The sequence below is a fragment of the Elephantulus edwardii genome, unplaced genomic scaffold, assembly GCF_000299155.1.
Source record: "Elephantulus edwardii isolate Elephantulus edwardi_28Jun2011 unplaced genomic scaffold, EleEdw1.0 scaffold00291, whole genome shotgun sequence".
NCBI lineage: Eukaryota > Metazoa > Chordata > Mammalia > Macroscelidea > Macroscelididae > Elephantulus > Elephantulus edwardii.
Genome location: NW_006400041.1, coordinates 861,710 through 876,924, shown reverse-complemented (window position 1 = coordinate 876,924; position 15,215 = coordinate 861,710). Strand labels below are relative to the sequence as shown.

General features: G+C 42.7%; 1 protein-coding gene across 3 annotated transcripts in view; it reads left to right on the top strand.

Moving 5' to 3' along the window:
- Positions 1 to 1,877: 1,877 nt before the first annotated feature.
- Positions 1,878 to 15,215, top strand: part of LMAN2L (lectin, mannose-binding 2-like) — a 32,680-nt gene continuing 19,342 nt past the window's right edge. For 2 of the 3 annotated variants that reach the window (XM_006900699.1, XM_006900698.1), the window contains exons 1-4: positions 1,878 to 2,097; positions 3,165 to 3,283; positions 7,422 to 7,539; positions 8,282 to 8,364. In XM_006900699.1, coding sequence (XP_006900761.1) covers positions 1,908 to 2,097; positions 3,165 to 3,283; positions 7,422 to 7,539; positions 8,282 to 8,364 — 510 coding nt within the window. In that variant the 5' untranslated portion in view covers positions 1,878 to 1,907. The remainder of the gene's footprint in view (positions 2,098 to 3,164; positions 3,284 to 7,421; positions 7,540 to 8,281; positions 8,365 to 15,215) is intronic. The other variant, XM_006900700.1, reaches the window with a different exon arrangement.

The following is a 15,215-nucleotide window of genomic DNA, read 5'->3' as shown; positions in this document are numbered from 1 at the left end:
TTTCACCACCTATCATGATGCTGCCAGTCAGCCCAATGCTGAGATTTTTTTGTTTGCTTTTTACCTTTTCTAATTTTATTTAATATTTTTATTGATTTTCATAATAACACCTTTACAGTTTCATTCACATACATTGGTTTTTATACAATCTTTCATTTACATTATGTTTCATACAATCATTCATATACCGTCTATTTTACATTTTTATAGTTTATTTACAAAATTCAAATACATTGTTTTTCACACCAGATCCTTCCCATTCCCCCTACTCTCTATCAAATTGTGTGACCATGATTAATCTCCACCCCCTGGACATCCTCACCCCTCTGCTTCCACCCTCCCTCTCCTTGGATCCTCATACTCATTCTATAATAATGGTTTTATATAGAATTTGTGCTTATGAAACTGAGTTAGTTCACTCAGCATAATGCTCTCCAGTCCCTCCCAAGTTATATAGCAATTTACAAAATCATTGATCCTGTGTGCTGCATCATATTCCATTGTGTGAATGTACCATAATTTTTCAATCCATTCAATTGTGGTTGGACAGCTGGGCTGTCTCCATGTTCTTGTGATGCTGAATAATAACACTGTTATGAACATTGGTGTACAAATCTCCATTTGTGCCTTAGTTCTCATTTTCTCGGGGTATATTCCAAACAGTGGAATAGCTGGGTCATATAGAATTTCTATGTTCAGCTTTTTGAGGAAGCTCCAAACTGCCTTCCAGAGTGGTTGTACCATTGTCCAGTCCCACCAACAATGTAGAAAAAAAAAAAAGGAAAAGACACAGATAACTCAAAAAACGATAGAAGTGACATCACAACAGAACCAGATGAAATTAAATCGATAATATCAAAATACTATGAAAAACTGCTGTACTCTGATAAATTCGAAAACCTAGAGGAAATGGACAAATTCCTTAAAACTCATGCCCTACCCAGACTGACAAGGACAGATGTAGAACACTTTAACAGACCCATCACAAAAGAAATTGGAAAAGGTCATAGACTTACCCATACAAAAAGTTTGGCTTCACAGCTGAATTCTACCAAGCATTCAGAGAGGATCTATCACCAATTCTACTTAAATTATTTTTAAAAATTGAAAAAGAAGGAACACTCCCAGAGTCATTGTACGAAACCAGCATATCTTAATACCAAAACCAGCCAAAGATATTACCAAGAAAGGAAAACTACAGACCAACATCTCTCATGAATACAGATGCAAAACTCTTTGTTTTCTTGATGTTGAGCTTCAATCCATATTGAAGGATTCAGCCCTTGACCTGCAGCAAATGCCTCAGGCCCTCCTCAGTTTCAGAAAGCAAGGTTGTGTCATCCGCATAATGGTGGTTGTTGATGAGTCTTCCTCCAATCCTGACGCCACATTCCTCTTTATAGAGCCCAACTTCCCGGATGATCTGTTCTGCGTATAGATTGAAAAGGTGTGGAGAGAGGATTCATGTCTGGCGCACACCTTTCCTGATTTTGAGCCTCTCTGCATTGATAGTGGATTTGTCTATTTCTCTTTTCAGTTCCGTATTCTCCTGATTGTTTTCTACAGTCGACAGAGTGGTATAAGAGGATAGGAAGTTGGAGTGCAACTTGCAGAAACGTCTTCTGCCTTTAAATTTACTCAAGAGAGCAAATAAAAGTAAATTTCATCATAACTCGACAAGCCTAGAGCCGCACAAGATAAACCCAAATAAAACACTTTTAGCATTCAGTCACGCCCTTTCTTTGGGTTGGCAGGGCAACTGAGAGGTAAGCGAGCCAATCGCTGAGACGCTCACTCTTGGAGGAGGCGATTCGACCAGAGCCAATTGGGTGCACGGCAAGTGGCTCCACCAACCAATGGATTGTGTGGCTGGGCGGGCTTTTGAGGCAGGCTCGGCGGAGGGAAAGATGGCTGCTGCTGGGGGTTTCTTTGGGTGGTGGAGGTGGCCCTGGGGACGGCACTTGCCGTCTCGGGATGGGTGCAAGATGTTGCTCCTCCTCCTCCTGCTGGGGTCCGGGCAGGGGCCTCGGCAAGTCGGGGCGGGTCAGACGTTCGAGTACTTGAAACGGGAGCATTCGCTGTCGAAGCCCTACCTGGGTGAGGCGCCCTGAGTGAAGCGGTCGTGCGGGGAGCTTTCGGGATTTGATGCTCGTCGGTGGAGGCGGGAACGGCGAAGGCTGGGGCCCAAGCAGCCTTCCCCCGCTGCCCGGGGCGGAGGGCACAGGGGCGCCTGTTGCATTTGGGAGTCCAGGGGCTGGAGGACAGAGGTCATCCCTCCCTCCCGTCGTAGCTCTGGAAGTTTCCAGAGGTCGACATGGTGCTCTGGACAGGACTGGTCTCGGCCTGGACTTAGGGAGATCTCTTGCAGTTGGCCAGGAATAGGAGAAGGGAAGAGGCATACAAGTGGTAGAGGAAGTAGCACTGGCAGTGAGCCAGCCTGCAGACGCGGGTGGGTCTAGAAAGAAAGCAGGTGCTTGAGCTGAGACAGATCCGATGTGCGGAAAGAAGATTCTATTGCCAGATAGCACTCGTGTTCCGCTCTAAGTCAGGAACGCTATTCATGAGGGAAAGACAGGATCGCCTCCAAGCAGATCTTGCTGACTAGACAGTGGATGCGTTTAACTACAGAGAGCACCAAATCATTGCAGATGGCTTAAAGAATGTAGGTGGGTTGGGGGACTGCAAACAAACATCGGGCTCAAAGTGCAAGAAAATACACTCTACTATTAAGGATTGCTTATTCACTTAGCAGCTGCATTGAGTGCCAGTTCCTTTGCTACTAATGTGCATTTATACATTCACGGAGTTCACAGTTTGTGGGATTTATGTGGAGTGAGTATAAGATGAGAAGTAGCATCACACTTAAAAAATTATTTAAAGAAAATATGGTTAAACCCTGAGGCCTGAGCGTCAGGCTGTTTTTTTGATATAACTAAGGGATTCCCTCCCCCCTCCCCATGGTGCTGTAAGATCACTCACTTATTACTGTGTCATAGGCAAATAAGTGATAGCTCTGATGGATTTGGGTATCTTCAGAAAGGGGCATTATGACACAAAGATGATAATGATTTTCAATTTATGAACAACAGCTTTTGGAGGGCCAGTGGTGGCTTTTGAAGGGGGTAGTGTTGAAGGGTATGAACTGATGCACTTCCTCCCCATAGGTGTGGGCACAAGCAGTTCCTCATTGTGGAATCTGATGGGCAATGCCATGGTGATGACCCAGTACATCCGACTTACCCCAGATATGCAGAGTAAACAGGGTGCTCTGTGGAACCGGGTGGTAAGAGCCTTATCCCTCCTATGGTGGTGACCTTTAAGCTCTTATAAAAAAACCCGCAGTTTACTGTCTCCATCCCCAAGTTCTGTTTTCTGTTGATACCAAGGATCTTTATTTTAGACATTTTGATGACTTTTCTGGCAAATCAAATGCTTAGGGATGTACGCTGGTGCACTAATTATACTGAAGTAATTTCTTTTGACTCTGTTTTCTGAAATCTGTTTCATTTCTGTTATGCCTCATTGTACTGTTTCTTAGGAAATGCAGTCCTTTCTTTATTATTTTCCTTTGTAAAATAGAAGACTACTCTTAGATTTATCCCAAATTGCATCCTAGTATCACTCCTTGTTTGTTTGTGGAGTCTAATTTTGAATTTTTTTTTCATGTGGGAAAGTTGCTCTAAGCCATTGTCTGTTTTATTTGTCCTCTGGACCTTCCCTCGCTACACTGTCTGTCTCCCTTGAGGTGTGACTGCACTGTGATTTGCACTAGGGCGCCTGAATCTTTTAGCACCATTTTACTTTGGGTTGACTTGGGTGTCCTTGGTGCTTCCTCTTGGGCTTTGTTACGTGAAGGATTTGTTTTTACATGGTTTTCTTCATTAATTGAAGACAGTGAACATCAGGAAAAAAGCCAACGATTTCTGTTTCCTATTTGTGTTATGTGTGAGAGAATGCTAACGGAGAAAAGGGGTAAGAGTAGAGGTTGCTATGTGAGCTGTCTGCAGGAGCTGGCCTCTTAACCCAGATTCTTATGCTGAACTTGTTCTTGGATAGAGTGTGGGCAGGGCAGAGTGTTCTGGTGAAGGGCTGGCAGTCGAAAGACTTGGCTTCTTGATCTTGCTCTGCCATAGACCCACCATGAGTTCTAGGCAGGTGGATTATTTCACTTAAGTTTTCAGTTTTCTTTATTTATTAAATGAACTTCAGAATATGTGTTCTGCTTACCAGCATAGGAACTCTGGTGACCTGATTGTTAGGGCGTTAACATGGCTCACCCCAAGATGATGTCATTCACAGGAGTAGATGGGTGGTCTCCTGCCCTGTGATTTACTGCCTCCTGCTGGAAGAGTCCATTCTGACTTGACACCAATGAGTTTAAATAACTGATCTGTTAGAGTTGTTGTGAAAATTAAATAAGACTAGTGGAAAGGCTTTGTAAAGTTAACAATGATACAGAAATCTATTTTGTTAGGTTCATTGATGGGATTCTTCAAAGCTCAGATCTGGCCCCCTGCTGTCAGCTAGATTCAGCCTCCTAAGAGCCCTGCAGGGTGAAGGAGAGTTGCCCCTGTGGCTTCCAAAGCTGTACATCTTAAATGGAAGCAGACTGCCTCCTCTCTCTCCCATGGTGGATGGGTGGGTTCCAGCTGCCAGTCTTCGGTTAACAGATGCTTTCATCTTTGTGTCAATAGGTTCTTGATGGGACTCTTGCATTTTTCTGAATACTTGTGACCAAGGCACATGCAAGACCTTACCTCTATCTTGCTGCCTACCATTTATTACTCTTCCAGAAGCAAGTCTTCTGTCGGATCTCATTATCCTGCCCTTTCATAAATCTCTGATTGCCCTTTGTTTTGCTATCAGAAAGACCTGTGGAGTTTTTTTCTGAGGTTTTAGATTTGTACTTGAGTGGTGGGTCTCAAGTGTGGCCATTCTTTGGAATTCATGCCTGGGCCCCACACAAAAATTCTCACTAATAGGCTGAGTCTTATTTACCTAGTGCCAATTCTAGAAACATGAATACTAAACAGGGTGACTGGCAAACAGAATTTTTTTTTTCTCCTCATAGCTTAGGATGCAAGAAGTGTGCACTCAGGGTGCTGGCTGGAAGCCCTTCTCTCTCCCTTCTGGAGGAAAGCCCTTGTCCTTTCTGAGCTTCTGCTCCTAGCTGACCTCCATGTGGCTTGTCCGCAGTTCTGCATGTTTCTCTGTGTCTATCATTGATCTTTTTAATATCTCAAAAGATTTGACTCAGGACACACTGTGTACTTGTTGAGTATTTTCAAACCAGAACCAACCCATAGCTGACCCTTCAACAGGTTTTCAGAGACAATCATGTGGAAGGAGATTACCCATCTTTCTCCTGTAGCCCCACAGCTCCTTACCACTAAGTCACCAGCATTCCCTCAACTGTATGCTAATCTCTCACTTACCAACTCTCTCTCATCCAACATTTTGCATTCACAATAGTAGTAAAAAATCATTACAGTTTTGTACATTACTGGTATAATGGCAGTGGTAAATGCCAGGGCTTGAGACCATGGTGTCTCAACTGCAGTGATGCTAGCTGTGCTGACAAAGTTATATATTACCTTGGCTGAGCTAAAAGTTGTCATTTAAGCCAGGAGGTGGTCCTCTGTTTTCTGATGTAGCCATGTTCCGTTTCCACCAAACACCCAATTTGTATGTAGTGACCTGGTCTTTGGAACCCAGCCATGTTAGTGACTGTACTGTTATTAACATAACAGAGAAAATGCGTTCCCAAATGGGATGAAAACACAAGCATCAAGAAAATGCAAGCTCTTTACCTTTGGGTAGTTCTGACTTAGTGATCCTGCATCAGTTTTCCAAGGTGCTAAATCTTAGCAGAAGAAGGCTGCCCATTTTCTCCCTGGGCACCACTGGAAGGTTCAGACCTCGGGAAATGTTCAGCCTTTGGTGGCAGTGCAGTTTGTAATTGGCTGTGCCAAAGGAGTTAGGATCTCCCGGACATTTTGGGGAGACATTCCATAGGGTACAGTCTGAGTAAAAAGACTTTTAAAAGCTCTGCGATAGTTCTAATGAACAGTAGTTTCAGAACCGCTGTTAGACATAGCCTTGAGAAGGACAATATAGCATGTGTATTACATGTAAAGCCATTTATTAATGCAGACTCCACTTGGTTCACTGTACACTCTAGTCTTGCTATGTTTGTTCCCAGCAGCATAATACCCACCCACTGGCTGTGTGCAGCAAATTCCTGCCACTGAATTTCACTGTTACTCTGAAATTAATATAAATGAAATGGAAAAATGAGAACCCAAAATTACAGAACCTGGGTTCATAATAATAGGATGGGCTGTTGCAGATATCAGGACATCTTGCTGAATCTAGAAGTACCCTTACCCTTGTTCATTTTGACTGTGTTCTCCTAATACTAACACATTTGGAACAGTATCCCAGAAATGAAAAACAGAACCAGAGAGTGATTTAGCCATACGTTGCCCAGGAACCAGAGCTTGTGTATGTGGAGAGTCCTTTTACTCGCAGGGCCGCTGGCTGAAACCAGCCAGTTACCTGCTGTTGTTCCTCCTCTTTCTTCATTCAGAACTACCTTAACCAGGAACCGCCCTACCCAATGCTCACTCTGATTTGTCTTTGAAATTGATTTAAAACTCTGAAATTAGAGTGCTTGCCACCTCCTCTGTTGTTCCTAAGGTGTGTTACACAATTCAACTAGCTGGAGTCTGATGAGCACCTGCTTCCTGCGTTTCCCACAGAGGCTGTTCTGAGGCAGGTCTGTGTTGTGTGAGTGTGTGTTTGTTTGAGAGTGAGTGAGTGAAGTTCTCCTCTGGCCCTCTGGTGCACTTGGGCTTCTTGCCGCGGGCAAGAGGCTTTTGGGGACTGTAATGCACACATCTGTCTTGTGAGCTCTGTATTGCCCTTCAGTTGACACAGGGCCAAGTCTAGCTATTTAGAGTTGTTTATAGCATCTGTTAATTATTCCTGGAAACCTTTGCATAATGACTTAGGTTTTCTTGTTCTTTTGTAAGGAATGAGGCTTTGACCTTTAACTCCAAGCTTTTTAGAGTCTGTCTGCCAGCAGTGGGTGATGCTAACCTGAAAGTGAGTAATTAACTACTCTTGTGTAAGTTGAGATTACAGTGGTCTCATTTACCCCACATCTGTCTTGGGAGTGCTTCTTTGGGAAATATTGAAGATTATTGGGAATTGGATTCATTTTTCATTTTAAATCTCTGTACAATTGAATTGCTTTGTCTGTTCAGTTTTACTTAGCAGGTCTTAGATTTTTACTTTAACCTTAGTCTGGTACTGAGTGTAAGCGTGTTTTCCACATCTGTGCGTTGCAGATACAAGCTTGATACAGCTGCTGTCACAGTTCATTCCGTGCATTGATTCCAGTGTCTTTGTTGCTTTAGCCATGTTTCCTGAGAGACTGGGAATTACAAGTGCACTTCAGAATACATGGACAAGGGAAGAAGAATCTGCATGGGGATGGCCTGGCGATCTGGTACACAAAGGATCGGATGCAGCCAGGTACTAGGACCCCGGGAGACTCACAAGGGGAGTGACAGCATGCTTTTTCACATGCCCTCTTCCTGAGGAGGGTGCTCTCCCGCTGTGCCAGCAGTTTTTCCTCTCCCTCAATATGTTGGAATGAAGACTGGCCTGTCTAGGCCCTGGAATGGGGCTTGAGTCCTAATGAACAGGTAAGCTTGACTCATCTGGGGGAGATTTCTTGCTGCTTAATGTTTTCTAGATTTCCCTGTGAAATCCCGTGGCCTTTGACTAGCCCCCTTGAGCCCCGATGGTGGGGTGCGTGGATTTCTTCTGGGCATACTCAATGAAAGACCTCACCACTGCTGAGTCAAAAGTTATTCACTCTTTCCTTGTGCTGGAGCTGCTGCTCTAAGTAGGTGGCATGCTCAACCTGATCTGACCTGATCACTGTTGCAACAAGAAGTCAGCCTTGGGAATTCAGTTCTCTCTTGAGGTCATACTTCACTGGGTGCTCAGGAAACAGTCCTGTAGGGATCAGCGAGCTGCTGTTGTGCTAACTGAAGTGCACCTTCTCTCTTTCCCCTGCCACCACCAACAAATACCACAGGTACTTAACTGGCTGCTGTTACTGGCCACACACTTTGCTGACTGCTTTCACATACGTTTTCTCATTTTAAGGGAGGCCTCAGAGTCATTTGAATTGTGCTTTCCCTCCACTGTGGTATATATATTCCTTATCAGCTTTGTTTCATGTTCATCATCTGTTCTCTCTCTCTAGGGCCTGTGTTTGGAAACATGGACAAATTTGTGGGGCTGGGAGTGTTTGTAGACACCTACGCCAATGAGGAGAAGCAGCAAGAGGTAATGGCACATGTTAGCACTTTAGCTTGCCTGCACTCACATCACAGTCCTTTGCCTCAGGAGTGTCCTTCCTGAGGGGACAGAGGGAATAGGAAGTGAGGGGCTTGGTTCTGGTTTCTTCATTTATTGAACTTGGAAAGTTAATGACCTAGTCACTGTGTTTTTTCCAAAATGGCTTCTGAGTACACATCCTTTGGGAATATCGGTTATGAATGGGAATGTCTGCTTGGCTAGCACCAGAGCAAGCCGAGTTGATGTAACTGAACTGACCCCTGACTTCTGATCCATCACTGCTCAGCTCCTTTCTGCAGCTTGCTTGTCCTGTCCTGAGATGGATGAAACCCCAGCCTTTCATGGATTCCCATTGTTTGGGTGCTTGCCGAAACTTCTTACTGACTAGCCCTAGGGAGAGCCAGTGCCATAGACAATGGGGCTTTCTTTTGCTGACGCAGAGGTGGTTCAACTCTGTCAGCAGCTCAGAGAGAAAGACAGTCTCCTCCCTGTGATTTATTTACAGCCTCTGAAAACCTGCTGGAGGGTCAGCTGTGAGTTGATGCTGACTTGATGGCAGATTGAGTTGTTGAGGGGTTCTTTAGTAGTTCCTGGGTGGTGCATATAAGGCACTCGGCTGCTGACTGAAAGACTGGAGATCCGAATTCACCCCTAGGTACATAAGAGGAAAGGCCTGGCAATCTACTGAAAAGTCAGCCATTGAAATCTGTAACAGTGGGGTTGCAGATGTCTTCCTGGGCAGGCAGGCTGAGAGCAGGAGTTATGGACATCTAACCATGTACGTGGGCTGAAAGCCCATGTCTGCCAGGCAGACAGGCTGAGAACGTGCAGCCTCAGATCTTTCATTACAGGGAGCAGAGAGGACTTTTTTTTTATGTGAGTCAGTTATAGGTTTATTTCTCTGTCTTCTTTCTGGGATCACATTATAGACTTTCTGGGTGTCAGGTCTGGGAATTAGGTAATGAATAAAAGTCCTTATACTCAGTCATACACTGCTGTGTAAAGAGTCTGACAGGGCAGCTTGTGGGCATGAAGGATATAGCAGGAGCATCTCACCTGGATAAGGCTTCATTGATATGGGTAGGAGTGGGAAAGTCTTCTTCCAGGAAGCAGCATTTACACCAGTGCCCGCAAGCTGAGGAACAAGTGTTCCATGCAGAGTGAAAAGTACACTAAGCGCAAAGATGAGAGAGGAGAGTGCTTGTGAGAGCTCTGAGAGGATAGGAGAGCAATGAGGCTGGGCAGGCAGCAGCACAGCTAGTGGCCCTGTGGTGCTGCAGGGCTCCAGGGCCACTGTTCACATTGCATTTGTTGCCACTTATGCACATTAAACAGAAGTGTTTCCCTGGGTTTAGCGGCTTGACTGTTTTTACGGAACCATCCAGGTGTATACAGCTCTTCTTCACCATGCACATTTTGACACCAGGTGCTGAAGTGTCACATTCCTCGAGCCTGAGGGAATAAGTGCATGAAACGCTTCTAATGAGAGCTTTGTGGCCTAGTGGTAAGCAACTACACTGCAATCCCAAAGGCACGTGGTTCAAATCCACCAGCTGCTCTGCAGATGGACGGTCTCCTCTTGTATGATTAACTGCCTCTGAAAACCTGCCGGAGGGTCAGCTATGAGTAGGTTCTGACTCAGCATACACAACAATAGCATGAATACACTAAATTTGCAGTCATGCTGACTGAATAGTGCCACTTAGGAACACAGGTCAGTTTCTAGCAGCATGAGCTTCAGGGGTAGCAAGAGTGCTAGACCTGGCTGTCTGGAGCCAGAAACAAATTGTTCCAGCTCTTTGTCCATTTCCTTGTCAGGTAGTATTAATTCTCATCTGCAAGAGCCAATCTGATAGATTTATCTCTTAAGGAGAGTGGATATTAATCACAAGTTTCACATGGTAAAAATGGGGCTACTTTTGGCCAATATTTTTGGTTCTCAAGCCCAAATGCATGTTGAAATTGACTGAAGAGCTTTTAAAACGTACTGACGTCCAGGTCCTAAACCCTTGATACTCTGTTTAATCAGTCTGAGGTGTAATCTAGTACAATAGAAAAAGCCTTTGTATTTATGACTTGATTTGTTTTTTTTAAATATTTTATTGTGTTTTTGGTAGAAGTTTACAGAGCAAACCTGTTTTCATTTATACTCAGTTATTCTGTGACCTTGGGAAATCTTACAGTGTGCTTTCACTCTACCTCTTTGCATCCTGGGTTCTTCACATCTGTCCATCCCATCCCCCACTCCTCCCTACGGTCTTATCTTTACTTCTGGGTAGATGTTGCCCTTTTCTGTGTATGTGTGAGAAAAATGTATATTTAGAATTTAACAGCTGAATTTGGTTTGGATGATCTAAATTTTGTTGGCAACATTCAAACCATCATAGTCAGGGGCAAGTCGAACATAGGCCTTTCGTTCCATCAGGCCTAATCAAGGTGTTGGGCCACATCAGTGTCATAGGGCTTCTTTACATCTTGTTTGATTTGGTGCTTGCTGGCCTTGACATCCACAATGAATCTAAGTGTATTGTTATTTTCTATCTTCTTCATGGCTCAGTGGTCAGGGGAAACTTGATGATGGCATAGTGGTCATGCGTGTTTCTCCTGGGGGTGCTCTTCTAGGGTATTTGAGCTGTCTTCGGAGTTTCAGTGTCATAGGCTGCCAGAAGGTAGGTGACATGCGGATCTTTCTTTTGTGGCTATGGATGGCCTTCAGGATTCCCTTCTTGGCCTTTAATGTCTTTGCTTTGGTTTCAGTTTTGGGAGGGGCTTTCAGTGCCATCTTCGTAGAAATGACATGTCACCCTTTTTGGTCTCTTGTAGTTGATTGTGCTAAGGAGCCCATTCTCTCAGGCATTTGTGTTTATAGGACTAGTGTTTGACTGAAAAGTGTCTCGGGGAGCAGCATATCCTTGCTTTTTAAAAGTTTTTCATGTGGTTCACATACTTAATTAGTGATGAGAATCCATGGACAAGAATAATGTTCTTTCTGCCTTATAAAACTAAATAAAGGCAATTCTTATTGGGTAGGAGCCTTGGTGGCTCAGTGGTTAAGTGCTTGGCTGCTAGCTGAAAGATTGGCACTTCTAATCTACCAGCTGCTTTGCAGTCTGCTTTTGTGAAGGTGAACTGTGGAAGCCCTGTGGGGAAGTCCCATAGAGTCCTTGCAAGTCAGAACCAACTCAGCAGCAGTGGTTTTGGTTTTTGGAGAATTTAATAGGTGTCTGCTATGTGCCACATACCTTACATACATTGTCTATCTCTGTTGAACCTCCTTAAAGTTAGTTTTTGGTTTGGGGTTTTTTTTCCATTTTAACAGTGAGTAAACAGGTTCAGAGAAACTAAGCATCATGTTCAAGGTAACAGGTAATGTAAGATGGAACCAATTTTTTAACCCAGGTCTACCTGATTTCAGAGGTTGTGTTTACAAATTATGGTGCTGTACTGCCTCTAAACCCATTTTTTCATGTGGGGGTTTCTTTCCCCTTTTTGTCAGGTTTATTTCTTCCTTTATTGACATTTTTAATGTGATCTCATATGTAATTTTAATTTTTATAGTTTATATTCAATCAAGAGAGTACAAGAATTTTTCTGCTCTCTCAGATCTGAGATCCTAAAACTATCCCAGCAAATAACATTAGGTTTGTTTGTCAGTCATTTGATTTACTCTGATATCAAACACTGGTTATACAACTAAGGCATCAGGCATTCTAAGCATTTTTTACACTTACTGTATACTCTTAACAATCCTGGAGGGTAGATATTGTCATTATCTCTACTTTACAGGTACAAAAGCTAAAATGCTACAAAGGATTAAAAGGTTCTTCAGTGTCACACAGGTCTGACTCCCGAGTGCAGGCTTTTTATTTTGAGCATTTCGGAAGAGGGTAGGAGATCCTCTACCTTTTGAAATCTTGGAAATACAGGTGTTGTATGTGTGTGAGATGTATATGCAAAAAGGACCGGACCAGGTAGGAAAGCCTGCAGAACAATTCTCCAAGTCCCTCAGAGGTACTGATAAAATTTTTTTCTGGTATCTTGTTTCTTTACACAAAAGCACACAAGAACCTAGTCATCTTATTTCCTGCCATTGTGTATAAGGAAATTATTTGCTAAGAAAATAATGTTGTTATGTGCTGTAAGTCAGAACCGACTTACAGATCACCCACCGGTAGATGGTCAGGGGAGGAGGATGCTGGTCTTTCTTCCCCAGAGTAACTGGTGTATTCGACTTTCTGCCTTTTGAGTTGGCAGCATAACTCTTTACCCTGTAGGCCACCAGAGCTTCCTTGAGAAAATAACAGCAACCCATAATTTCTGTAAATAGGTGATGAGGAAGTTCAGTGTATGAGTTGAGTTTAGATTTGGTTCTCTGAGACCTCAGTGTTCATAGTCACGTATCACACTTTTCCCTATCAGCAGAATAACAGTTGTCATTTAGGTGGACATATGAATAGTGTGCCATGGTGAGGCTGCCAGATCATGTGCAGGTTAAAATGTAATTAAAGAAGAAATAGAAGATCCAAGTACACTTAGAACCGTTAAAGAGATTGAACTAGTAATTAAAAATGAATCACAAAAGACAGTCCAGGCCCAGGTGGCTGCACTGGTACATTCTCCAAACAGAAGCAGAATTAACACTGGAGTTCTCAAACTCTTGAAATATAGAAGTTGAAGGAGCATTAACAAACTCATTCTGTGAAACCAGTATTTCATGATGCCAAAACCAAAGATACCACAAGAAAAGATAACTGCAGGCCTGCAACTTTTAGGAATATGTTGTTGATTGCCTTCAAGTTAAGCATGACTCATAGTGACCCTGTTAACAAAAGGCCTGAAGTCCCTCTACAACTCTCGACATTTATCAAAGTTCATGGAGTTTCTGGAGGCATGTTATTTAGGAAGTGGATACTTCTTCCTAATCTATGCTTAAGTGCATAGATTCCAAAATTCATATAGCTATCACATTTTCCACAAAATAATTGCAAACAAAATCAACAGCATATCAAAGAGATTATATACCCTGACCCAAAGACAGAGTTGATTTAAAGTGCAAAAATCTCTTACAGTAATGTTATATATCAATAGAATAAAGGACAAGCTATATGATAATCTTGATGAACACAAAGAGTTGATAATGAATGGAAAAACATGTAGGCTTGTAGATTGGCAGACTCAGTATTATTAAGATGGCAATGTTCCCCAAATGGAACCACAGATTTGATGCATTCCTATTTAGCAAATGCCTCACTGAATGATTCATATGGAAATGCAAGGGACTTGTTTGGCTTTGGCCAGAACACTCTTGAAAAGCAGGAACATAGTGGAGGACTCATTCCAAACTTACTACAAAGCTCCAGTAATCAGAAAAGAATACTAGGGAGATCTGGTGGCCTAGTGGCAAGAAGCTGCACTGCAATCCCGAAGGCACGTGGTTCAAATCTATCAGATGCTGTGCTGGAGAAGGAGGGGCAATCTCCTCTTGTGCCAGTCTGATCTGATTCGATGGCACACAACAGGAAAAAGTAAAAAAAAGAAAAAAAAGAATGGTACTTGCATAAAGATAGCACATACAGCTCATAGGAGTAAACCCTCTTATTTATAATGAAGTTGCTCATTGACAAGAATATCAGGACAGTTCATGAGGGTAGAATAGTCTTTTCAACAAATAGTGCTAGAATGTGGTAAAATGGAAGCCCTTGTACATACTCGTGAGGAAGCAGATAGTACAGCTGATTTGGAAAGCTGACCAACCTTCAAATGGTTAAATGTAAAATTACCATCTGACCAACAATTCCACTATAGGTGTAAGGGAAATGATAGCATGTATTCACACAAAATGTATATAGGACTCTTAGTTGTAATGGCCAAAAAATGAAAACAACTCAAGTGTTTATGAACTGATGAATGGATAAAGTGTATTATCTTCATACAGTGGAAAATAAAAATAAATTAAAAATATAAAAACTAATAAAAATAAATACTGATAAATTCTCTAACATGGATAGACCTTGAAAGTAAGCTGAAAAGAGTGGATACAAAAGACTGAATTTTTTATTCCAAGTACATGGTCATTATCGGGCTGGAGGAATGAGGGTAGAGGTGAAAAATAGAATGGAATAATTGCTAATAGGGTATTTATTTAGAATGATGAAATGTTCTAAAATTTTGGTAATGTTTGCACAATACTGAATTTACAAAACCCATTGAATTGTATGTTTTTAAATGGGTGAATTGTGTGCTAAGTGAATTGTATCTCAATAAAGGGCTTATAAAAATGATTAAAACTTGATCTGACCATGCTTTTCTTGCCATTAAGGCATTAAGGCATCAGTTGATAGTCATCAGTTTCTCATGTGAAAGATATTTGTGTGAAGTTAGAAGGAATTCACCAAAAACAGCAACCACACTGGAATGTGACTGTGGTCTTGGCTGATATCAAGTGTATATTGATAAAAAAGCTTCGTGGAATGAGACGACAGATGGGTACCCTTTTAGAGACTTGTCCCACGTTCTTTGTGAGACCCTCAGCCTGTGGAGGCAGAAACAGCTGGACAGCTGATGTGGAGCCCTGGTCAGGACAGCTCTCCTTTACCCAGTTGAAGCCAGAGTGGAGGACGTCTTGTTCCTCATGTTTTTTAGAGGGATAGCTGTTTTCCCTCTTCTGGAATGGGAAGAACATGATGGCCACTGTGCCATCCAGTTTGGAAACATTTCGTCAAGCCTGTTTCAGTGAAGACACTGATCCTTCTAGCTTCTCAAGCCTTGGCAGAGACTGCATTATTAAAGTAACCCAAGACCTCTTAAGTTCTTGTTATCAACTCGAGTGCAACTTGGAT